General features: G+C 39.0%; 1 protein-coding gene across 3 annotated transcripts in view; it reads right to left on the minus strand.

Moving 5' to 3' along the window:
• Positions 1 to 24,896, minus strand: part of LOC117426204 (cyclin-dependent kinase 15) — a 60,443-nt gene that overhangs the window by 12,593 nt on the left and 22,954 nt on the right. For 2 of the 3 annotated variants that reach the window (XM_034043581.3, XM_059033554.1), the window contains 4 exons: positions 23,663 to 23,726; positions 10,660 to 10,708; positions 5,074 to 5,184; positions 1,417 to 4,701 (listed from right to left, as the gene is read on the minus strand). In XM_034043581.3, coding sequence (XP_033899472.3) covers positions 4,467 to 4,701; positions 5,074 to 5,184; positions 10,660 to 10,708; positions 23,663 to 23,726 — 459 coding nt within the window. In that variant the 3' untranslated portion in view covers positions 1,417 to 4,466. The other variant, XM_034043582.3, reaches the window with a different exon arrangement.

A 24,896-nucleotide genomic window follows, 5' to 3' on the forward strand; every position in this document is an offset into this window, starting at 1 on the left:
CCCAGGGTTTCATATCACTCTTGTTCTGTCTAGTCTAGCCGTTCCATGTTTTACTGGCCGTGAAGAGCTCAGGAAAGCGGGGAAAAAGAAACGGGAACCTTTGGGTCACACAATTAGTCATTGAATGGAAAGTCATATCCCAAAATAATTAACTAGAAAGAGATTATTTCCAAAAACAAGTACCTGGCTGGAACTTAGACGCTCTGCTAATAAAAATGAACCAGCAGTGATGTGAGTATTGCTTCAGTCATCCACATTAACAATAGGTGATGCCATATATAGTGAATATCACTTGTTCAGTGCATTCATGTGTCTTGCTGCCAAGTAATCATTTCTTGGGCCCTTTAGACAAGTTAAAACACTCTTGAAGGAGAAGGACAGGTCGATCCAGGTTCTTTCAAAGATCAAACATCAAACATCAAAGGAGGTATCAACTAACTGTCCGGTTTTGTTGGCCCAAGTCAATGTGATCATGTGCGCTGCCCCTTGTAAGTATGTTGCTGTGGCTCAGATTCCGTTACACTAAAATTTAGATGGGCTACGGGACTTATATTATTCACAGCAAAGGAGGTAATGTAAGAGAATTTGCATATTGCATATTGCATATGATGTATATTTCAATCAGACATTTCAGAATCAGAAGAGGAAAGTGTGGATGACTGTGCTGAAAGAGAAAGTGCACCTAATTGCTGCCTGCAAACACCAGGCCAAATCAGGTTTGTAACTTGCGGGAAAGCAAATAAACTACTCAGGCTTGCGAAGTAACAAGATATGGCTGCAAAAAGAAGTTACAATATAAATCTATATAATTGTGACCTATTTAAAATTGGACAGAGTACCACAGTTATCACCTCTGCCCAGTCCCTTTGCTGTAATGTTTGTACTTTGGAGACTCAAACCCCACAACTCCAATTCCTGTTGTCCTTCATCTCTGTCCCACAGACCTAATGAGCATGAGTCACACGATTGTACTAGACAGACAATAGAGAGCAAAATAAATACATACATACATACTTAAATAAATAAATAAATAAATGAACCATCCGATACTCTGGCAGTTTTTTCTTCTTGTAGTGCTCCAGCTTTCATCATCCCCCCAGAGAAGCACTAACTACAGCGACTTCTTGTCATTATCTCAGGCAGCCGGTGAGGCCCCCGCTGCTTTGACAAATGTGATTTAATTGGACGGATGGTAGGTGGATTTGAGAATGAGGGGAGGATGAGCGACAGGCAGGTAGGGAGGCAGGGGAACAGTACATACTGTCAGGCAGTTGGAGCAGTGCAGGAGGCAGGCTGTTGAAATACTCATGGTGAAGGGCCTCGTCGGCAGCTAGCCGGTCTCGCGGGACACATTGCAGCAGCTTCTTTGCCAGGTCCTCAGCTTTATAGGGCAGCTGCCTGAGTCTATGAAAAAAGGCGGGAAAAAAGTGTTAAAGCGATGTTCCCAATCAATCATAAGTTTAAATTTTATAATGTAAATTTGTAATCTTTTTTTAAAACACTGGGCAAGACTAACCTATTTTTCATTTGAACAGGTCCCTTTTTAAATCAGTAATACCAGGCACTAGCAAACCCTTTCTCCCGGGCTCTTAATTTCAGCTTCAGAAACTCACTGCTGACATCTTTTAATCATTTAAATTCCACAGCTCTCTGGTGGCTGACACTTTACCTTTGCAGACATTCTTGCTTGGCGCTTACTGGTGCTAATCTTTAAGTGTTACCTCCTTAAAATTGTGTTAAGCTACAAAAATAGCATAGGATCAGCAATGTATTTTTTAAGAAGTGTGGACTAGACTGTTGAATCTCAGTCATACATTTTCTTCCTTATTATGGATGCTAGATTAAACCCAGCTATACACTATAGAATTGGGGTAATACAGTCGTTCAGTCCTTTTTATGAAGGCTAATTTGTAATATTTTGGAGTGCTTTTAGCTGGCATCTACCTGTTGTTTGAATTTTCTCTTTAACTATATTGTTATGATAACTTACTCCAGTTTTATTAACCACAAAAGTTAAGTCCACAAATATAACCCTTCAGATGCTTTTATGACACATAACATAAGAAACTAAAGCCTAAAATGATCCATTCCTTGGTGTTTTCCTACCCACAGTCATGATAAAGCTACATTTTTATGTGTTGAGCTTCATACCCAGCCTGATGTTTCACTGGTCTGATTACACGCATGTCTAACTTGACTGTCCTCAAAATAGGACACTGGGAATATCTGTTGTAAACATGCCTGTCATTTTACACTTCTAAAAGATTGAACACTTTTAGAATGTATCACATTACATACGTACAGCTTGTGTTCTGATTTTTTTCAAAGAAATGTATTTGTTATTGTGAACTGTTAGTTCTAATTATTTGGATCCCTGACTGTTTTTCTTGCAAATCAAAGACCAGAATGCCATTTTTTAAATTGAACACCAAGGGGCAGGTTTATTTACAGGGATAAATCAAAACAAACATTCATAAAGAAAATAAAAGTCTAACCCGCTCTGCGGGGCACTAACTCACTTCTTGCGTCCCTAACTAATATTATTGTGTGGCCAAGCCATACAATAAGAAAACAAACAAAAAGAAACTAAACAGATGGACTTTTCTTCTTTAGGTCTCTTGACCTCAATGTATCTTCTCTGGATAACTTTCAAAACTTCTACGGAGAAGACGTCAGGAGGGATGGAAGTCCATCTAATTACTTTTAGTACTCTGGTGTTGTTTTTCCTTGTTAATTCTCTTCTTTTCCAAAGGTCCTTCACTGTCTCGTTGGCACCGTGAAGATTATTGTCGGTACTGCAGGTAAGTTTTCCAGTTCTCTCATTCCACCCTCCGAGGACCTCTGCTGGTGGAACCTGGAATCGCACTCCTTTCGTTTACAGCAGTTAATAAAACAATCCCAAAAGTACTGTCCACTACGTTGTCTCCTTCTTAAATAACTGTTGCTGGTGTATTTATCCCACATTCACAGGTAATTATAATGATTCTCTGTCCAGCTGTATTCTTCTGAAACCTGGCCATTGTTTTATCTGTTTACAGCCTTCTACTACTCGTCTCCTCTGATGCAGGTATGAACACAATAAAGCACTCCCTCAACCTTCTCTTCACAGATGCCGGTACTTTTGGCCAGCTGTTTAATCCCTGTATTAATCCCCACATATGATTTCCCAACAGGTTATGTGTACTCATGGTCTTGCTCTGTAGCCTTTAGAGTCCTGCCACTCTCCATATGTGTGGATACTCTGTGTTGTTTTCGGTATCTGATGCAGTAATGTAGTCAGCAGTGCACAGCAGCTACTTTGATATCTTTAGAAAATGACTTGTTAAAAGAAAACAAAGCAAAAACGGTCTCCTGTCCGCAGTTGCTCACACTCGTCCTTTGCTTCTCCTTCAGTCACGGCTACACAGTTTGTTTGTTTGTTTGTATGTATGTTTGTTTGTTTGTTTGTTTGTTTGTTTGTTTGTTTGTTTGTTTGTTTACCTTTCCTTCTTTTTTTTCACCTCCCCTTTCCCTACCAGTTACTGGTTTAGATGTCCCAGAATTCCTGCTGTTCCTGTCATGTGACACCTTCTCATTACATACACGTTCATTTCCATTTAAAAATACAATACTACCAGTATGTGACTACTACCCTGTACATATATTGTACCTTCCTCGGTAGCAGTTTTCAACTTGGGTACATTATAGGGTGTTCCTCATCGTTAACCATTTAAGAGAACACTGCGCCTACCCCCACGTCTGTCTGCACGATAAAAGCTTTGGAAAAACCAGGCACACTTAACACTGGATCACTGCACAATATGTCTTTCATTTTTCCAAATGCTTTTTCTGCCGCAACACTCCACTTTACTGTATTTGAGGCAGCTCTCTTTATTAAATCTGTCAGGGAGGCTGCAATTGATGAAAACTCTGGAACAAATCGTCTATAATAACTAGCTAACCCTAAGAAAATCCTTACTTGCTTCTTATTTGGAGCTACCGGTCAGTTCTTTATTGCATCAATCTTATTTATATGTGGTTTTACTACGCCAACCCCAACCACATATCCCAAATATTTGGTCTCTGTTAGTCCTACAAAACAGTTTTCTAGATTTGATGTTAATGACGCTTCCCTCAAACTTTGTAAGACAGCTTCAACTTTCCTTAAGTTATCCACCCAATCATCTGAAAAAATGACTATGTCATTAATGTATGCAGAAGCATTCTCTGCATGCTGTCTTAATACTTTATCCATTAATCTCTGAAATGAAGCCGGACTTCCATGTAAACTGATTGGCATAACTTTATATTGATACAAACCACTAGGTGTTGAAAATGCTGTCCTGAGTCTTTGGACTCAGGACTTAATGGAATTTGCCAATAACCATTTGTCAAATCTAACATGGTCAAACATTTAGCTGTGCCTAACCTCTCAATTAGTTCATCAACCCGAGGCATCGGGTAAGCATCAAATTTAGACACCAGATTTAGCTGCCAAAATCATTCCAGAATTTCCAAGTCCCGTTAGGCTTGGCCACCATCACAATAGGGCTTCTCCTGGGACTTGAAGATTCCTCAATGACGTCTATCTTCAACATATTTTCGACTTCTTTGTTCATGTCTTCCCGTTTTGCCTCTGGGATCGTGTATGGCCGAACTTTCACTTTTACTCCAGGTGGGGTCACTATTTTGTGTTGTATGACTGTCGTTCTTCCTGGCACACTGGAAAACACATCTTGATTATTAATAATCAAATTATCAACATCCTCCCCCTGTTCCTTAGTTAAGTCGAGACCTACATACATGGAGTGGTTCCTCGGTTGACTCTGCTGTACTATCAAAGCTTCACGGTCTACCCAGGGCTCCAGAAAGTTGATATGGTAATTGTGTTCTTATTTTATAATTCACAAGCCCTACTGCCTCTATCACTTCATATGGTCTTTACCAATGGGCAAACAATTTACTCTCTGCTATGGGGACCAACACCATAACTCTATCCCCTGGGTTAAAACTACGTCTCATTGCAGTTTTATTATACTGTGCTGCTTGTCTAGTGTGGGCCTTTCTTAAATGTACTTGTACAATGGGGGTTACCTGTTTGATTCTTTCCTGTAGTTGTATGATGTAGTTGACCACATTTTTCCTCGCAGATTGCCTCCCAAGTTTCCTTTGTCATATCTAAGATGCCTCGCGTTTGCCTTCCATCTAGCAACTCAAACGGGGAAAAACCTGTGGATGACTGAGGTACTTCTCATACAGCAAACATTAGATAGGGGAGCAATAAATCTCAATCTTTACCATCTTTACTAATGACTTTTTGTAACATCGTTTTTAATGTTTTATTAAACCATTCAACAAAACCGTCTGTTTGAGGATGGTAAACAGATGTACAAATTGGTTTAATTCTCAACATAGCACACACATATTTAATTAGTTTACTTACGAAGGGGGTTCCTTGATCTGTAAGGATCTCTTTTGGGATCACGACCCATGAAAATACCTGTATGATTTCTTTTCGCAATGGACTTTGAGGCTGTATTCCTCAGAGAGATAACCTCTGGGTAGCGAGTGGCATAATCCATAATAACTAATATGTATTCATGCCCTCGTACTGATTTATTTAGAGTTAATGAGCTTCTAAAATAAAGCTGTATATAGCTGGTGTACATCAGTAGTTTGCAAACACCAGCCTTGTTGTTCGACCTTGTAATGCGTGGGTATAGAGCATTGTTGCCTGTGAGAATTTAGCAAAACTTATATCATATGAAGTTGTTCTTCAGTCTAAGTTCTTGTTATCTGGGTTTCTGCTGACATTGATGAAGTGAAGAAGAAACGCAGATGTTAACTATTAATGTGCTTTGTCTCACACCATGTATCACGGTAGGGAAATAAGACCAAATTTGGTCAAGGAAATTATGTAAGCTAGCTATATATCTGTGCTCTACGAAGTAATTTCTTTGCTCAGAAACTATCATCTCTGTGTCGCGTGGCTCAGAAAAAAAATGAACACCTCTAATGCCACGAAAGCTCAGCTCAGAAACTAACATTTACACTGATGCCAGCTCAGAATACCATCTCTGTACCAGGGCAGCTCAGAACACCATCTCTGTACCAGGGCAGCTCAGAACACCATCAGCTGAGGCCTGTGTGTGTGATCACTGTTGTATCACATTTGATTTACTTTGCTCCTGTTTGTATTTTGATGCCTGAATAAACTCTTTTTGATTGACTTTATCTGAAGAAGAATGATTGATTATTTTGAGAAGAAAACAAACCTTACAGGCTTTTACACCTGCAGATCTTTGTGGTGCATTTTCTATCCCTGCAATTGTCTGCCTGCAGGTCTTGCATTGCGTCATGAAATCTAATACCAAGTATTTGGTTGACTACTTTCTTTTGGCTATTCTGGTGCTGGCATAAAGCCTGGCTGCACATCAGTACAAACCACCTGGCACAATACTTTAATGAATTGACATTTTAGACTTTTAAAAGCAATCTTTAAATTTTTTAGGTTGGGTTTAGAATACACTCAATAATGAAACAACAAAGAAGCACAGTTCAGGTGCACAGTACACTATTATTATATATAGGCAGCAGTTGTCTCACTGTTGTTTACTGGGAATTTATACAGAACCCTAACTTCATTGTGTTAACAAGCACAGGATTGATTTATGTTTGCGTAATGTATTTATACTGTATAATGTAGAATAAAGTCAGCAACCTCCTTAACTCGGTCACTCTCATTTAAGTGAGTGCCATTGCTGGAACAGATTGCAGAAATCCATCACACTTTCTCACACATTATTATTTAAAAAAAAAAAAAAAATTGGCAACACTGCCACAGTTTTGTCTAGGGATGCACCGAATCCAAGTTTTTGAGATTCGGTCGAATACTGAATCCATCTCAAAAGATTCAACTGAATACCGAATCTACAAAAACTGTCAAGAAAAACTGAAGGAAACTGTTGACTGAAAAACAGACTGGCAGCTACTAACAAGGGATGTGCACAATCTATTGTTTTGAGCCTTTTAGTTCATAGTATTTTTATTACTGAATGGAAATATATTCCTGAATAAGATTTCAGTTTGAAACTTACACAATTTACCGCTAGCCCCCTCCCCCCACGATAGAAATGTCAAAATACAGAACTGTTTACTTTACCTTTACAAGAAAGGAGAGCTGCATCTTTGACATAACCCACTATTTTCTTTAATGATGTTTCAACCTGTGTCACCTGATCTGAGGGTAGGGTTGCCAACAGGCTCCAGAATCTCGGGACACTTTAAGGAAAGTCAGGTTTTGTAACTCACCTCTCGAAACTGCAATGGATTCAGTAAAGTGAGTGTGAATTGTGCGAACTGTCGCTAAATTAATTGAATTGGTTTTACTTAATTGTTACCAAAAGCACACACATGCCTGCGAGGATCGTTTCCATCAATCAGACCTATACAGCAGCTGATTGGCTTTCTGAGTCTCTGACTGGGCGGGATTGTGTGATGCAAGAAATATTAAACAAATAGAAACTTTACCTGCTGTCACAAGGTTAAATGAAAGCGTGCAGGTGAGTGCAAAGTTATATTAGTATTATTTGTTTATTTAGCAGATGCCTTTATCCAAGGCAACTTACAGAGACTAGGGTGTGTGAACTATGCATCAGCTGCAGAGTCACTTACAATTACGTCTCACCCGAAAGACGGAACATAAGGAGGTTAAGTGACTTGCTCAGGGTCACACAATGAGTCAGTAGCTGAGGTGGGATTTGGAGCCTGTTGACAACCCTATCTGAGAGCTATGAGGGTAAAATTACCATGATGAGTGACCTGAATCTCCCTGCGAAATAAAACCCACATTGTTTTAAATGCACCGTGTGTGTAACACATATCAAATAGGCTACGAAATAGTTTTAAAATGATTTTAATAAAACACAGCAGTTCTCAAATGGTTCAATTTATATTGGCACATTACAGTAACGTACAATTTTATTTACTAAAGCATATTGGGGTTTTTTTTGTTTTTTTTTCTCAGACAAGGCAACAAAGCACAAAAATCTACAACAGTTACTATATATTACAGGTTTACTGCATAACTTTACTCCGTGAAAAGTGTGATGTGAATGTGCTGTTGCATACGGGGGTATGTTTGCAATCAGCAGCTGCATGGCGTGATAGTGCGTGCACCACCAGTAATAGGGAGTTGAGTGCTGCGACAGAGTTCATCAAACGTGTTCTTGTTATTAAACACAAAAGTTCCGTTCAATACCGGATTCGTGTCTTTTATTTAAAGAAGAACCACACTTTGGAGGGATATATTAAAATGGATGTGCATCTGGGCGGATATTGGGATTCGGATTCGGTTCACCGAATCCTAAGTATTCGTCCTAATCCGAACCCTGCTCAAAAAGTAGGTATTCGGGCCAAATCAGAATCCTGGATTTGGTGCATCCCAAGTTTTGTTATTTGCCCCACAACCCACTTTATAGCACAGGTTTTGCCAAACTGGATTTCAATTTAACAAAATCGTAACACTTAGTACATTTTTATGGGTTTATCCTGAATGTGATCTACTACTGTGATGGTGTGCGTGTCTGTTAAATTGTTACCTGATACAGCACTGTACAAAACGACAGGCCTTCCTAGAAACTAGAAAAATACCTCAGTAATTTAAAAAATGTTAAATTCATTATTTTATTTTTAGCTGTCAAAGTCAACTGGTTCTTCCTCAATTCTAGATTAAAAGTGTCGATGTAGAAACCTCTCCATCTCTATCTACAGTATGTAAACATACACTGGCCTCTTTATCCAGACTGCATGTCATAGACACGATGGCAGACGGTTTTGTGCCAGATTGTGGCACATTTCTCCAGGAGTATGGCCTACAACTGGGTCAGTGAAGTGGATAGAGCATTATTATTATTATTATTATTATTATTATTATTATTATTATTATTATTATTATTATTATTTATTTATTTATTTATTTATTTATTTATTTATTTATTAGCAGACGCCCTTAACCAGGGCGACTTACAGTCGTAAACAACAATACATTTCAAGAATGTATTGTTGCGACCATAGCGTTCAGCCCACAGTTCCTCAATTGGATTTAGATCGGGGTAAGCTCTCATTACTGAAGTCTTTCAAATCACAAGGAGGTTTCCATTCGTGACTTTTACAAATGCTATAAAGCAAGCAATTTGTCTGTCTGGTTGTCAATTAATCAACCCTCCTTGTCTGTCTCCCTGCCAATATAGTCACATTATTATCCACTGACTGCCTTTTCTGCTTATCTTTATTGGAATTATCCCCCACTTTCCACATCTAAGCGCTCATATACGTTTTCCTTCATTATACAGATTTAGTTTTGGACAAAAGCAGCATTTGGCTTTGTTGGTTTGGGAAGTTGAGACCCGCACTTGTGTGGAATTTCGATTTGCATGCAGCAGTCCCTGGAGGACAAGAATGAACCAACTGTGTTCTCTGAAGTGTTAAAAAGAAACCTCAAATAGAGGACGGGCAAGGTCGGACTTCCCTTTCCTGGTGGTTCTGTCATTGAATCTCAGGAGTGAGTTAGCGCCACACCGGTTATGCAGTTTGCTGGTCCAGTAACTTAACCCAGTGCCAAATCTGGGAACAGAACGTGAGAGTTACATAGCTTTGCCAACAGAAGTAACTTTTTTTTGGGTGAGCTTAAAAGCGCCCCATTGTGAGGGGTTTGATGTCACTGCTATGGGCCTAAAGGACCAGCCGTTTTCACAAAGACCTCTCTGTTTCCATCTGCTTCTACTGTGGTTTGGGAGCTCTTCTGAAAACAGTGACTAAATGACAGATTTGTTCCATAGTGGGTCTGTGGTTTACCCTCTTGATCGCAGGACCTTTTTAGAGTCTGTGATATCTGGGCAAAGATGGTTACTGATGGCCAGAAAGGCTCAATGCAAAGTGCTGCAGCGTAGAACTCCTTGCATATTTTTTTAAAAAAAAAGGTATTTAAGAATGTTATTACCTTATAATCCTGTGTTGAACATATCAGCTCAGTAGCTGTTTTCAGCATTTTTTTAAAACAGTATAACAAAACACCATTGGGACAATGGAGATGCCCTTTTTGCATTTGCTTACTTTTTGGTTTTGCTTCTCTGAGTTATGCTCTGCAGCTGCAGGAACATGCCGGTTTAGTTCCCAGAGTGACAGAGTGGCAAGAAGGCTTCAACAGAAGGGAATGAGTTTATGTAACTGCACTATAAATGTTAACAAATTGGCAAGTCAGAAAGGTCTGGCTTATGATGAACCAGTGAGGACAGAAGGGTAATAATGTAGTAAATATGCGCTAAAGAATAATATTCTTCTATAATGCTGTACATTATTGTGGGACTCTGAGGCTGCACCCTTCTGCGTGTCCAGTATAATCCCATGCATCTACTGTGTTAGTAAGGTTATTGGTAATTAATTATTGGTAAGGCTGCCTAGAACCCTGTATGCAAATGCTGGTGAGTTCTATGGCACATGCAAATTGATTGTTGATAACAATGAATCACATTATTGATTCAGCAACACTATTTAAATGAGGTGCAAATATCAAGCCTACATTTCACATTGTTTGGGAAACACCAGGAGTAAATAAAGGATTACAGGTCATTTACTGGACATACCCGCACTGGGTCATTTTGTTAAATACTGTTCACCTACCTTTCCCAAACATTCTGGAGCATTCTAGGCTGACAGGGCAGAAACCATTCTAGAAAGAGAGAAAAAAAAATACAAATTTGAGACTTGAAAAATGTCCAACCGGTTAGACTGTCTGTCAGTTGCAGGTTGACACACTAAAGGCATGTTCTTAGACAGCACAAGGCCGCTTTGTTACCGTTTTACCACAGAAGGAAAAAGGCGATGTCATTGAAATTCATACTTTTTAATGAAAGATAATTACTGTTTTCCACATCATTTTTTATAACTTAAAGAAGCACACCTAGACTTCCTGTGTTACAGCGTTTCAAAGTGTAACTGTATGCCACAATGCACTTACTCATAAATGTCATGTACTGTAAATCTGTGGGCTGAAAATCGTCAAGCTCAAGCCCTGTGAAGTCTAAGTGAATTCTGGGACTGAGTGTGAATGTTTAGATACTTGTCAAGCTGAGCTGCTGCAGGTCTGGGAATGCCTTTTGGAGGTTATTTCGCTCCAAGCCAAACAAACAAACCTTTAAAAAGGGGTCACTTCTTTAATCTGATATGGGTAATTTTATAATAAAGTCACTACAAGCCTAAACTTTTCTCTCTAATGCAGAGCATATTTGAGATTAATTATTTTCAGAGTTTTTTTTAGTTTTTCACTCCAGTGCGGACCTCCCCATTTGATTCATCTGACTTGTGACTAATGAGACTTAATGTCTTTCACTTCAGTTTACTAGAAAAGAATTCACACCAGTGGAGGAAAAAACCCTAAAATTCACACCAACAGACATACATGCAATGTATTTTACGACTGATAAACATGAAACTTTTCAAGTTAGACGCTGTACTACGTTCATGTAGTATTTAGTATATAAAACAAGAAATATATAGAGATTACCTAATGAATCATCAATATGTACTGTGAATACCCCCATGACTGAGCCGAGGAGACGGCATTGTGTTTACGTTATTATTTAAAAGTAGCCTTGTGTGTTACGTTGTTTTATTCATCAACTGTTAAAATCAAGGCATTTCACAATCGGACAGTGTCTCACAGCCTAGCAGTAAAACAAACTGGAATGTTATGATGAAACACTTAAAAGCAGTTATGTTTTTTTAGTTATGCCATGTGGCAATATAGAGAATAATGCAATGTTTGTTTTTTTTTTAAGGGAGAATTTCTCAATCGTGGCATAAGAAAAATGTATTCAATGCTGGAAATGTCTACACTTGTATGATACCCTTACAAAAAGTATTATGTTTACTATTTATAATGGAACGATAAAAAAAGTGGTCTGCAACTTGCTTGTATGGTTTTAATGGTAGTACATGAATGGTATTTCTTGTTTTAATTATATACCATTAGAAGTAGCACTTAGCACTTTCTTCCCATTGAAAATATACAGACCATTACTATAGCTTACTATTCAATGCTTACCATTCATGGTTCAGTGGTTTCCATTGGAATATCTTCGTAACAGAGGAGATGGTCGCCATTAGCAGTATAAAACCTAGCAACTTAGTTTGTAAAAAAGGTGACTGATCCCCTATGCGATCACATCGGGGAAAACACAAAGAGGGAATAATATTGCATTAGCAAGGAATGTAGAGCTCCTTAGAAGACATGAGCCCACAGTGACTCAGGGAACACAGCAGAAACCAGAGGCACGGCAAAATAATCCAGTATTTAATGTTGCTAACAAAGTGGTGTGTTCAGAGTAGGTCTAGTTTTAAGTTTAATTGAACTGAGCCATGGAAACCAATAGCAGGTTAGCTTTCAACTACAGAGCACATACACACTGATACAGTACATTGCCATGTAGACGTGGACTTTTCTGTTTACTACATATAACACACGTTAGCACATTGTGAGTTCGATGAACAATTTAAGAATATAAGACACAATATAATGAATCACTATATAATTAATAAAATATAAATAGAACAACAACAATCTTTACATTTGAATTGCACTGTGTATAATCATTCTAAATGAAATCACTATGATTTTACAACAGGGATCCTTTACTGAAGTGATCCATCGCTTTAATAACTTCCGTTTTTGACATTTAATAACTAGCTTTTATTTATTATTATATATTAACTAACCAGTAACAAAAAGGCATGACTTTTGTTAATAAGTTACAAAGCCAGTTATTAACAGTTAATAAGAAATCATGACCAAAATTATATTTGTGGGGTAGAAATTGGATTATATCAGGTGAAACATCTACAGATAAGAACGCCAACAAAACTAAATAAATAGGGTTAATTAAATACCATATTCACATGCAGAATTTCCAGCACATTTCCCCTTAAATACTGTATGTCCTACCTTGGTCTGAAAAAACTGACTTCCATAATGAAATCATGTTAAATATTTCAATACAAGCACATCATGTTTAACTATGCTTGAAGGTGTAGTGGGTTAATGCACTTCACCTTGATTCGAAAATATTCAGTTAATTGAGACTGAAGTATATATTTTGCAATGTAGATCTGAAATATATTTTAAATATATTTTTTGATATATGCGTAAAATATATGCATATATGCATGCCATATAATTCAATATATATTTAAATATATTTGACAATATATTTCTGTTTTGTTTTTTTTTTAATGGGAAAACACAATTTTGATGTTCTATATGTTCACTACACCAAGTTAGGAGAAGTTGAAAAAAAGTTATGATGAAAAATGTATTATTGTGAATTGCAGAGCGGAAATCTCTGCCTGGTCAAATAGACCCAGAACATTAACAGCGAGCGTTTTTTATAAATGAAATACAGTGTTATAATAATGAAACTTTTCTAGTCTGTTGTTAAAAAATCCAGCAAGAGTCTAGTTTATGAATACAATTACTTTATCAAATCAGACTTTAAAGAACAGTCTTTAAATAACTAATGAGTAAGGCTACGATTTTGGCACAGTGATGTTTAGTACATTTCACAGGCAAGTTGCGGAAAAAAACCCAAGAATTCACAGAAAGGTCACAGAAAGGTCACCCAATAGCTTTAGCTACATCAACATACACAAGTGCTTTTAAATAGTACACCAAAACCAATAATATAAAGACTATTGCTTTTGACTGCTGACAAGTTTAAATGTTACTTTAGAGTACAAAACTTAGTTAAAGGTCCTTTTACACCACCGTGACATTTATTTGTTTGTTTGTTTGTTTTTAGAATACTGTACGATGCAGCTTTCACACCGGAGCGTAGCGAAACATGACATACTGCATTTGAAAGGAAATAACGGCAGTACATAACCAAATGTGTTTTTACGTCATTTTCAAACTTCACGATTTTCATGATTTGTCCGTGACCTCTGTGACAAAATCGTAGCCTTACTAATGAGTGAAACTCTTGAGAATAGGGCTGGTATTCTGTTTACCCACCTTGATCTATGTGAAAGTTCTCTGTTTACCCTACTGTAACCTATGTGAATGTTCTGTTTACTGTGGAATGTATTCTATTTATCCCACTGTGCTTCATGTGAAAGTGTTCTGTTTAGCCTACTGTCTCTGAGGAATCTCTTCTGTTTATCCCCAGTACACGTGACACTAGACTCTGGTTCATTGCTTCTTTAAACAACTGCAATTTCCAAGGGAGGGCATCATTATGAAGCAGAAGTTTCTAATTGGAACGAGGTGCTAGTCTTGACCCACCATGATCACTGGTTAACCTAGGGGTGGTGTCACCGAACTTTACACTATAAACATGCACACACTAATTAATACACTGATATGAAACATATGAAATGGATTCATCATATTATTTATAATAAAGAACTAAAGCACGCTGACAGAATGCCGATGCTAATCTAATGTTTGTGAACTTGTGAAGCACAGAGAATGTTTATTGTTCTTTTCCGGTCTCTAAAAGTTTGGCTTTTCAAGTCAGTTTAGTCAAAGAAACAGTGACAGGATGACTACAGAACCATGTCAGGCTGTACAGATACAGATGCACAAGTTTATAAAGCACTGTTACTGCAGACTAACAGGAGAGGTATGATAACTAACCATTTACTGCTGGGGTGGCTCAAAATGACCCACGCATTAGTTTAAAAACCTGTTATTTTATTTTATTCAATTGATAGAGTTCTCCGCATTATTGATACCATGCTCCGTGATAACTTAAAAACTGCAAAACTCTTGTTTGTTGCTGTTATTTACCTCTTTTAACCCAGCACTGAAGTTGAGTGTTAAATCAGTTTTATGTTGTGGTCAACCTGTTCAAGTCTCTGCAGGTAAAGACAATATTTGGTTGGCCTTAGGGAAAATGTTTCATTAAAAATGTTTCAAAAAAACATATGCAAACTGCTGATTATTTATAAGATTGTGTAGTACAGACTGATATTCCCTGCCCTCAGAACTGTAATGCACACCTGGCAAAAACACATTGGTGCTATGCAGAGTAGCAGCCAGCCAGGCCGCTTTATGTACTTTTTCATTATTATCATTTAATGTTGTGGATTTAGTGCTCATAGTAAATGAAGGACAATGGTACTGGCATGGTGCAGGTAGGTGCCCCAACTCTCACCTGAACAATGTGGTGTTTTTGTAATATTAAACCCACCAAACGTGTGACCTGAGCCGGATTTAAACAAAGGTGAAAGGTATGAGAAGCTGGTGAATTAGCCCGCTCCGCCACCTAGCAACCCAAATGAAAATCATTTCGGAATGAAAATCGTTCGGCTATTTCAATGCAAGATCAGCTGTACATTTCTAGAGATGTTCCACAGATATAGGTGACAGAGAATTGCCACTAAGAAATTCAAAGTCAGATGACAACTCTGCCATTTTCTCAGAACGCCACTGCATTTGGGAGAGAATGCTGTCAAACACAACGTTGCATTCCCTTCGAAAGCATCTTCAGGTGTCAGCAGGTGACCTTTATCTTCAGCCATTTCTGAAGCCATACGCTTCACCTTTCTCTTCCTCTTCTCAGGGAAGCCTGGTTCGATGCCAAGATTCAAAGCTGTTTTCTTTTACTACCCTATCACGCAAATCTGTGATGGATGCCACCAGTCCTTTCAGCATTTTTGCAGCTCCGTCAATGGAGAGGTTTTTCATTTGCAGACTGCAGTTCACTCGATCAGTCAATGTAAGTATCTTACACCACAGATCAAGCAGGCAGAGGAATTCAAAATCAATTTGTTTGAGAAGGTTCTGAGCACCTGACACTGTTTCAGCATTCAGACTTGGGTCATTGGAAATCTCTTCCAAAGCGTGATGAAAGTCTTCAATTTGCTGATGAAGTGGAGTCACTGCCTGCTTCTTGGAGGACCAAGGAGTTCCACAGTGCCATTTCAGCGTGGCTTTCAACACTACCATAACTTTCTCCCATCTCGTTGTTGAGCCTGAGAAATATGTGAAGATTCTTTGGAGTATACCAAAGAACGTAACCATGATTGTGGACGCTTCAACTGCATGTACTCCAACCAGATTGAGAGCGTGGGCTGCGCATGGTACAAACCTTGCCAAATCATTCAGTAGGCTAATACGTGCTTGCACTCCATTGTACTTGCCTGCCATATTGGCACAGTTATTGTAACCTTGTCCTCTGCAATCTTCTATTTGTAAGCCATCGTCTTTCCGTTTTTCTGTGATCTCCATGGCAAGTCCCTGGCCTGTTTTTTCGTGACTTTCAATAAAATCAATGAAACTTGCACTGGCCATCCTCTATCCGAACATACCTAATGATTTTGCTCATTTGTTCCTTGTGGGACACATCAGAAGTACAATCAAACAAAATAGAGTAATATTTTGCTTCTTTTATCCTAGAGATGATTTCTTGCTTCACTTGGCCTCCAATAATCACTATAACTTCGTTTTGAATTCTAGGAGACAAGTAAGTTGTTGACATTTTGTTTGCTTTGATGTCTTCAATAGGTTCTGCAAGTTGAGGATGATAGTGGCTGATTAGCTCTACTGTGCTTAAGAATATTCCAAAGTTAGGCTCACCAATGACATCAGTGGTACCTCTCAGAGCAAGGTTATTCTTTGCACAGAACCATTACCTTGAGAATGTTTTGCCACTTCTTTTTCATCACTGTTATAGCTTTCTGGACCTCATCGTCGATGGTTTTGTCTTCTTTCAAGCGTTTTTCAAGGTCTCCCGTCATGTTGTTTTTGTGTTGAATTGTTTTTGCACAAAAAATATCAATAAAAAAACAAAAAAACGAACAAAAAAAACCACGTATTGTTCGTCAGCCAATTGGCACCCCCCTCAGGTTAGCGCCCCATGTGGCCGCACTGCTCGCACCCCCCTTGGTACGCTTCTGCTTGCTGTTAATGAGATGAAGAATCCCAGTTGGGCTCTTGAGGGAGAATAATTGTTACTGGATACTGTGCACTGGATTGGAGTAACTGTTTCAGCAGGTACACATTTACAAAGAGCCCATTTCCTATGCCTTGATGTGCTGTTTTAAAAGCTTTGACAAGCACCATCCGAGACACCCCTGCAAGCTCATGCCATCGTAATTACCACAACCATGCCACAAGCACTTACATTATGCTCAGTATCTACATAAAACACTTTGTGTATTTTCAAGGAATCTAAACAGTGGGCAATAAAAATACTTTTGTGGAATAGATCATTCAAATGGAACCCTTTGTATTTCAAGACTCTTAATAGTTCATCTCTGTTTATCTAATAATAGACAGTAGAACTTTAACTCAAGTTTCTGGCATTGCGATGTTCCTGAAGCTATCTACATGCAGGTGGATGCATCTCACAATGATGTTGGCTCAGCCCTCATGCATTGTCTTGCCCCACATTTTATAATATTAAAACCCAAGATTTATTTTGTGCTATGGGAAGGCAGACCACAGAACACCAACCCTGAAACTATGCTAGCCAGGGAAGAACAACTCTCTGTAGATGTGTGTCCATCGCTGACATTCTCTGTGTGTGTGTGTCTGTAAGGGGGGAGTGGGAGGGAGACCCAGCTGGCAGTAAATAAACTGCATTGCTAGCCGAGCGGGTTCTTTAAGCTGGTCTGCCAGAACTTTCTCCATTAGACGTCAAATATATAAACACCCACATACCAGGAGGCTGTGTGGTCCAGTGGTTAAAGAAAACGGCTTGTAACCAGGAGGTCCCCGGTTCAAATCCCACCTCAGCCACTGACTCATTGTGTGACCCTGAGCAAGTTACTTAACCTCCTTGTGCTCTGTCTTTTGGGGGAGACATAATTGTAAGTGACTCTGCAGCTGATGCATAGTTCACACACCCTAGTCTCTGTAAGTCGCCTTGGATAAAGGCGTCTGCTAAATAAACAAATAATAATAATACCCACATAACCAGGTGGATCACAAGCCCTGAATCTTACATAATGGGCAGCAATACCTTTAAAAGCCTAGCCAGCCCTCACACGATGCCTGGGGTGTTAGCAGTTCTGGCATATCCAGGAAATATTCTTAGTAAGATTCAGAAGACCTGGGCTCCGGGCCAAAGGTGAATGTATGCTACTTAAAAAGCCAAACATTCCTTCCAAATGCGTTCTTCTCCTTCTCAAAATTAATTCCAGATTCCACTGCTTATAATGTCTCCTGTAAAAGTTGCCTAAGCCCCCCTCTCACCCCCTCCAAAAAAGCCTGACCATCCCACACACTAAACAGTTATATAACCTTGCACATAGTATTGACCAACATCCTGTTTTCCAAAAGTATGGAAAATTACGCGCAGCATTATAATGAAAAGTGACAAAAAAACAAACTGTTTCTGTAACTCACACTAAAGTTAATTTGTATTGTTTGTAGGGAGCACATCTTGATTATAGGCCAGAATTAAAAGCTTTTGCACCAGCACAGGGCACAACTTTTATATTCTAAAAAGGAAAAACAAACTGTTGATGCTACAGACCTAAAAAACTAGATTCAATAAAAACATTTAACTCTCATTATTTACCTGCTCAGTGATTTTTTTCTAGAGACAGCAAAGCTAGTGGTGCTGTGATAGTTGCGACCCACAGGTATTGGCACCTTGTATTCATTTCAATGTTATTCTCCCTTGAGTAGCAACAAATATTGTTTTGATTAACACTGTGTTTGATGCATCACGTTCTTGGTCAATAGCCCAGAATGCTGGATCAAGCTGAACGGTTTGGTGAAAGCAGGATTGAAGGGGAGAAGAGGAGGCCAAAGAGTGACAAAAGATATCCCCCAGACTTGAACATGCTATGGCTTCTAGAAACTGGAGGTCATACCAAATTTTAATAAAGAAACACTGAACGGCGAAGTGCCCCACCCAGCCCAATCCAGACAGCAGCCATGCTGAGCCGCCAGGGAGGCCGCAAATAGGCTGATCCTTGGAGCCAGCATTACACTTCAACACAGAGCCAATAGCAAATACACATTACATGGAGGAAAAACGCCAAAGGCTCATTATTACAGAGAAACGATGTCTTGGTTGGTCCCCATGACTATTATCTAATTTTATCTTGGTGAAAACCAAGTCCAATATCTGCATTATTACTCTCATGTAATAAAAATCAGTAACGATGAAGACTTTTTGTATTTACTGTATTATTGTTTATTTGTATTTGACAAAAAAAAAACTAGAAACAAAAACTCTGTATTGTAGTTGAAAGCTATTTAAGTATTTAATTATCTAGTAGCAGCACAATTCGACAGCTAAATGATTGATTTAGTATTTGAAACCAAGGGGTGCCAATGCCAAAGGGCTCCACAGTATAGGTGTTTTTAATTACGGGCTTATAGAATGTCGACATGAGTTTGATAATGCAGAGGCATGTTTGGGAAGTGTCCCTCTGTGTCTGGAAGCTGTGCTAATAGCACAAGGAAATAGCACGTGTCCTAACCACCACTGAGTTTTTGGTTTGAATCCAACCCTTTGCTGTATGCAAGGACTCTTATCCCTCCAGTTGTGTTGTGAATTTGGCTACATCTGTCATACTGCCTCAAAACATAATGTTTGTGTACATAATCAGTCCAAGGAAATACCAAACATGGCTGCATTCTGGTTGTCTGTGTTTATGTTCATAACCCCAACTTTGGAAAAAAGACCTAAAATGACACAATGAAAAAATTAAAATTAAAATGTTTAGTGGGAACCTTCTGTCAGGTTAAATAGACTCAAAACATAATAGGTCCAAGTTAGTGGTTTATTTATCGCTTTCAAACGTTAAACGGTGCTAACATTGCACAGATGCAGAAGCTTTGTAAATTTGGCATGTACTTAAAATATTGTAACTGCATGTATTAAATGTATTTATTTCTCCCAAGCAAGAACATTTTTTTAATTAAATATATTGGACATCTTTATCCACATCAATAAATTACACCATAAAGGTCATCATATAAACAGTACAAGAATATAGATGGGATCTGTCTCTCTGTTTAAAACAGTCTAGGTTTTCCAGAGAGACTCAAAGCCTAGTTTACTTGCTTTAAGTATTCAAAGGGGTGAATTAGTTGGCTTTCTTGTTTCCAAAGGCTTTTTTTTCTTCTTTTTTGTTTTGTTTTGCTGTTTTGTACCGGCAAGTCTCTGCATCCCCAGTATGTTTTGCTCAATCAGACCACCCACTCCCAACACTGAAACTCCCAGTGCTTTCAAATGCAGGAGATTCCAAATCAGTATTCTCAGTCAAGTTGAACCAAAACGAGTGTTGTTATGGGATGGCCCATGACTTCCCTTTTTCCTGATTCTGACAGAACGTAACTACTGCACACCGTTTTAAATAACCTGTCCTTCCTCCGGTCTGCACTAAACAATTTCACCTGTCACTGGAACAAGGCTAGACATGAATTGACCTACACTTCCCTGGAGGTCACATTTAATGACCTGAGCAGATGTGGGAACACACAAAACATGTTTTTAATGACTTGTACAGACACGTAATGGCCCGAGATGGCAGAAGCGTCTGACATGACAAGGCAGGAAAAGTGCAGCCTGACACTCCCCAGGTTAATTATGTGCCCGTCCAGGTCCATCTGAGATTTGCACACTATAATTCAGACATGAATGTGTGTTTACCACTGTTTACCCTTCTGTGTCGTGCTATGCGTATAAACAATTACCAGGGCACAGTCATTCTGAAGTTTTACCTCCCATGCATATAGTGTATTTACAACACATTAACTCTGTGCAGGAATAAAACAGAAACCCCTCTGTTTTCTTTATACTGCTAATATTTTATAGGAAGCACATATGAACAAAAGTTAATAAATTCTATTTGTAAACTACATGGGACAACAGACCTTTTGTATGAAGGTTCAAAGCTTACTAAAAGCGTTCAGCCCAGAAAGGGTTACAAGCTTGTTCTTACACATTTAGGCTACCCTACCTTGTATGCACTTCATACACAAACCTCTAAGCAGTGATTGACCAGTCTTCTGGATGACAGCTGCTGTTGTGTTTAAAGCTATCATTTTCTGCCCTCTGCTGGCCAGAAATATAAAGCAGGGAAAAAAATTGCAAACTGCAGAAATAAATAACTGGTACTTATGAACAGCTGTATCAAGTTTCAATTGTAAGGTACGTCTGACATACAGAAGGACAGACATATGATGAATTATAGTCGCCCTAGGGATGTTTACCATCCAGGCATATGTACATTTGTAAACTGTTCAAATGAGTTCTGAAGCCTACAATGTTGTGAACTAAATTGTATGCCTTGGTTTAGACAGGTTGCATTTCAGCTGGCGAAAACCAACACATGTGAGTGATAAATGGAGAATTAACATTGAAAGATGGCAACAGTACCCCCATTCGTCAATAGTCCACAAATCATCCCAGGCGTACAAATTGAAAACAGAGTGTCTGAACTCGGAAAGATTTTCACAGATTCCAGAGAATTATTTAAACGTTGTTGTGCAAAAAAGAGGACTCCAAAAACAGTGTTCAGTGTTTCTGGAATTTTTACAGGCAAATCAACTGGCATTAGATGCATTGAAAAATGCTTGAAGGAGAAACATAAACTGCTGCGTGAGTTTAAACTGAAGTCTCAGCGCCAAGCTTTTTCTAAAAATAAAACGCTATAATAAAACCTATATAGACTCTGCTGTAGCCAGTAATGGTCCGTTCCATTACAACCCACACCTCAGATTCTCTGACCTGCTGGCAATATCTTTCTAACGCAGCTTTCTGTGTTATTATTTCGCAAGTGTGATTTGCTGCAGTAGCATTGATGCTTTAAATCTGTCATGTATTTTATGAGGGACCATTTGGAGCAAGGAAATCAATGTCATTGCTCATTTTAGATGTTAATGGAAACAGCCTTAGTGCAATGAAATCAGACTCGGAAAAGGGGGGCCCTCAGCACATCCCAGTGGTCTTCAAAGCTGTGCCAGTGGACAACATTGCACCCCCGAAACGCACACAGTAATTTACCAAACCAGAAATAAACAACTCAGATATTTAATTGGGAGTAGTCTGCTGCTGTTTCTTATTCAACCTTGAATTACTCAATTGGTTATTTATTGCAATGCCTGGCAATGTCTTTAAGCTCAGTCAGGAGAGAGAGAGAGAGAGAGAGAGAGAGAGAGAGAGAGAGAGAGAGAGAGAGAGAGAGAGAGAGAGAGAGAGAGAGAGAGAGAGAGAGAGAGAGAGAGAGAGAGAGAGAGAGAGAGAGAGAGAGAGAGAGAGAGAGAGAGAGAGAGAGAGAGAGAGAACCAGGCATTGGAATCAATGAATCAATTGATTGTTAAAGATTGGGGTTTGGACCAATGGAGCCATACGAGTCCATTTTTTTAACATGAAGTCAATATGAAATAGTAATTGTATGTATATTTAAAATAAAACAAAACCGAATAAAAATGTAGCTTGGACTCTTTTACACTTACTTTGCAGGCCACTGTGGAAAAGCAGCACACATAGCCAAAATGTTTGTGTCTAATAGTTTTGTCTCTTGTGCTAACCCAGCTCTAAAGAGCGAATACTTTAGCCAGATCAGCACTTTTCACAAGCACACAAAAAACAATCAGAAGCAAAAATAGAGAAGAAAAAAAACTTTGAAATCTATGAAGTTCAGGACGAAAGGCGAAAGATTTGTCCTTGTCCCCAAGCTGTGATTTGTGACTATGGAGAATGCCTCCTTTGCTAATTGTCATCAGAAAAGGGGAGAACTGAATTGAAAACAGCTTGGCCATTGTGTCACAGACACAGGGAACCCACATTTGCGTGTGAAAAGAGAGGGAGGGAGGAAGGGGGGCACCACTCTGACTCTGAATAGAGAAAGCTGCAGATTTAGCCTGGGTCAAAGACCAACACCCACTTCTTTGCAGTGGCAGTTTAATATGCTCAGATAACCCCGAGCAGTCTGGTTGTATGAAAGGGGATTTAGTGGCCTTGTTCTCCTGTGCTGCATCCCTTCACAATATCTGATTTATTAAACATAAGAGATAGACATTTGCCTTGGGGAGCTACCGTAGTTTAGTGGTTAGAGACATGGATATGAGCCAGGAGACGCTGGCTTTGAATTTAAGACACTGGCTGTCACTGTGTGATACTGGGTTGGGCAATGACAGCCTTCAGCTAAATCTACAGTATCTCTAAAACAATTCTTTTAAACAAACAAAATGTGATGCCCATACCGTTCTGAAAAATAATTTTCTGCATAGTTAAATACTTAAAGGGAGATTTAGCTAATAAAATATTACATACTGTATATAGATAGGGATGTTTATATACATATAAACAGCATTTGGTTTGCTACCGTGTCAAGCTTGAAGCCGTTATTTATTTATAAACTCCCACTGCTGTAAGCGATAGCGTTTGCCAAGTCTTCTGTTGTGACAGAACAACACAAGAAACCCGCCTAACATACTAATAGTTCTCCTTATCTTTATTACCACTGCGGTCACTTTATCATGACATTTGATGTGATAACTGGGAAAACATACTTTGACACAGCAATGATCTAATATATAAAATACAGAACATTTTATAAGGCAGGGAGTCTGATTGAATCTAGTAAAACCAGACTCAAGAGAGTCAACAGCTGCAGCTTAGATCTGAGAATCATCGAAATAGAACATTGAAAAACGAACCTGGTTTGTAGTTTGGCAGTTCAGTAACTCCAGGCCAGGTTTCCTCAGTAGGAACCCCTAATACCTGCAGATGAGAAACACAACACTCAATTAAGATCCAGCAGAGACAGTTTCTTCATATTAAACTGTGTATTCTTCTGTAAACTTCTCAAATCCACCTTTACCCTATGAGGGGACCTTGAAAGTTTGTAAAAAAAAAATCAACTTGTGTTTATTATTCATGTACCAGCATGTGCATTAAACATTTTTAAGTGTTAAATTGTGTGCTGGTTTTGTTATGCGGACAACTCTCCAGTGAGCAGCTAAGTTCAGACTATCAAACACATATTTGCTTAAGGGTTGAAACCATGACGATAATACAGTGTATTACCTGAAGCAAAACCTTGCAGAACCATAATCCGACCACAGCATCGTCAGAATGTGTTGCACAGTGGTCCTTATACAGTAGCACACCCATATGGTACCATAGTAATGTAGCAGATTACCAATGTGTATTGCTACACATTATTGTGATGCCAGTGGAATGTCAAATTATGAAGTCACTACTGCTGTACCCTTCTACCAATTGCTTATTCGCTACATTCTGTATGACTTGTGCTTAAATGAGCCCTTACAAAGCAAACCATTGCATTGCCAAAGCTTGATTCAATCCCAGACCTCCAAAGGTGAAAGCCCCACTACAGTATGACAACACACACTGTCCTGACTCTCACTGATGTGCCTCTGCTGCAGAGGTTCCCAAACTGGGGTCTGGGCACCCCTGTGGTCCAAAGAGGCTGCACATGGAGTCCACAGAAAATACTGACAGGTCTTGTGATTTTGATTATCAATATAGATTAACCAGTTACTGCAGTACAGTTTTTCTCTCTTGTTTGCAATTAGCTTTTTCAGTTGGGGGATTTGGGTGTCTCTATTTAATCGAAATAATTTTTAAAAAGGGGTCCCCCACACAAAACAAAAGTGAGCCTCTGCTTTTCTGTGCCCTGGAGGAATTACCCTCCCGGGCCTCCCTGACAGGCTGCTAACAAAGGTATTCCCTACACTGGAATTGAACCAGCGACCTAGAAGTGAACAGCCTCCCCCCTGTCAATCCAATTAGACTCCCAGCCTGTCCATTGTGGGTTCGGTGTTTGTCAAAGGGAAGGCTGTTTGCTAGAGTTTTCAATTTAGGGGTTAGGACAACTAGACCCACATTCTCCTCAGGGATCTGACCCACCTGGGCAGCTGAAAAACA

This window comes from Acipenser ruthenus, chromosome 11 (genome assembly GCF_902713425.1).
Source record: "Acipenser ruthenus chromosome 11, fAciRut3.2 maternal haplotype, whole genome shotgun sequence".
NCBI lineage: Eukaryota > Metazoa > Chordata > Actinopteri > Acipenseriformes > Acipenseridae > Acipenser > Acipenser ruthenus.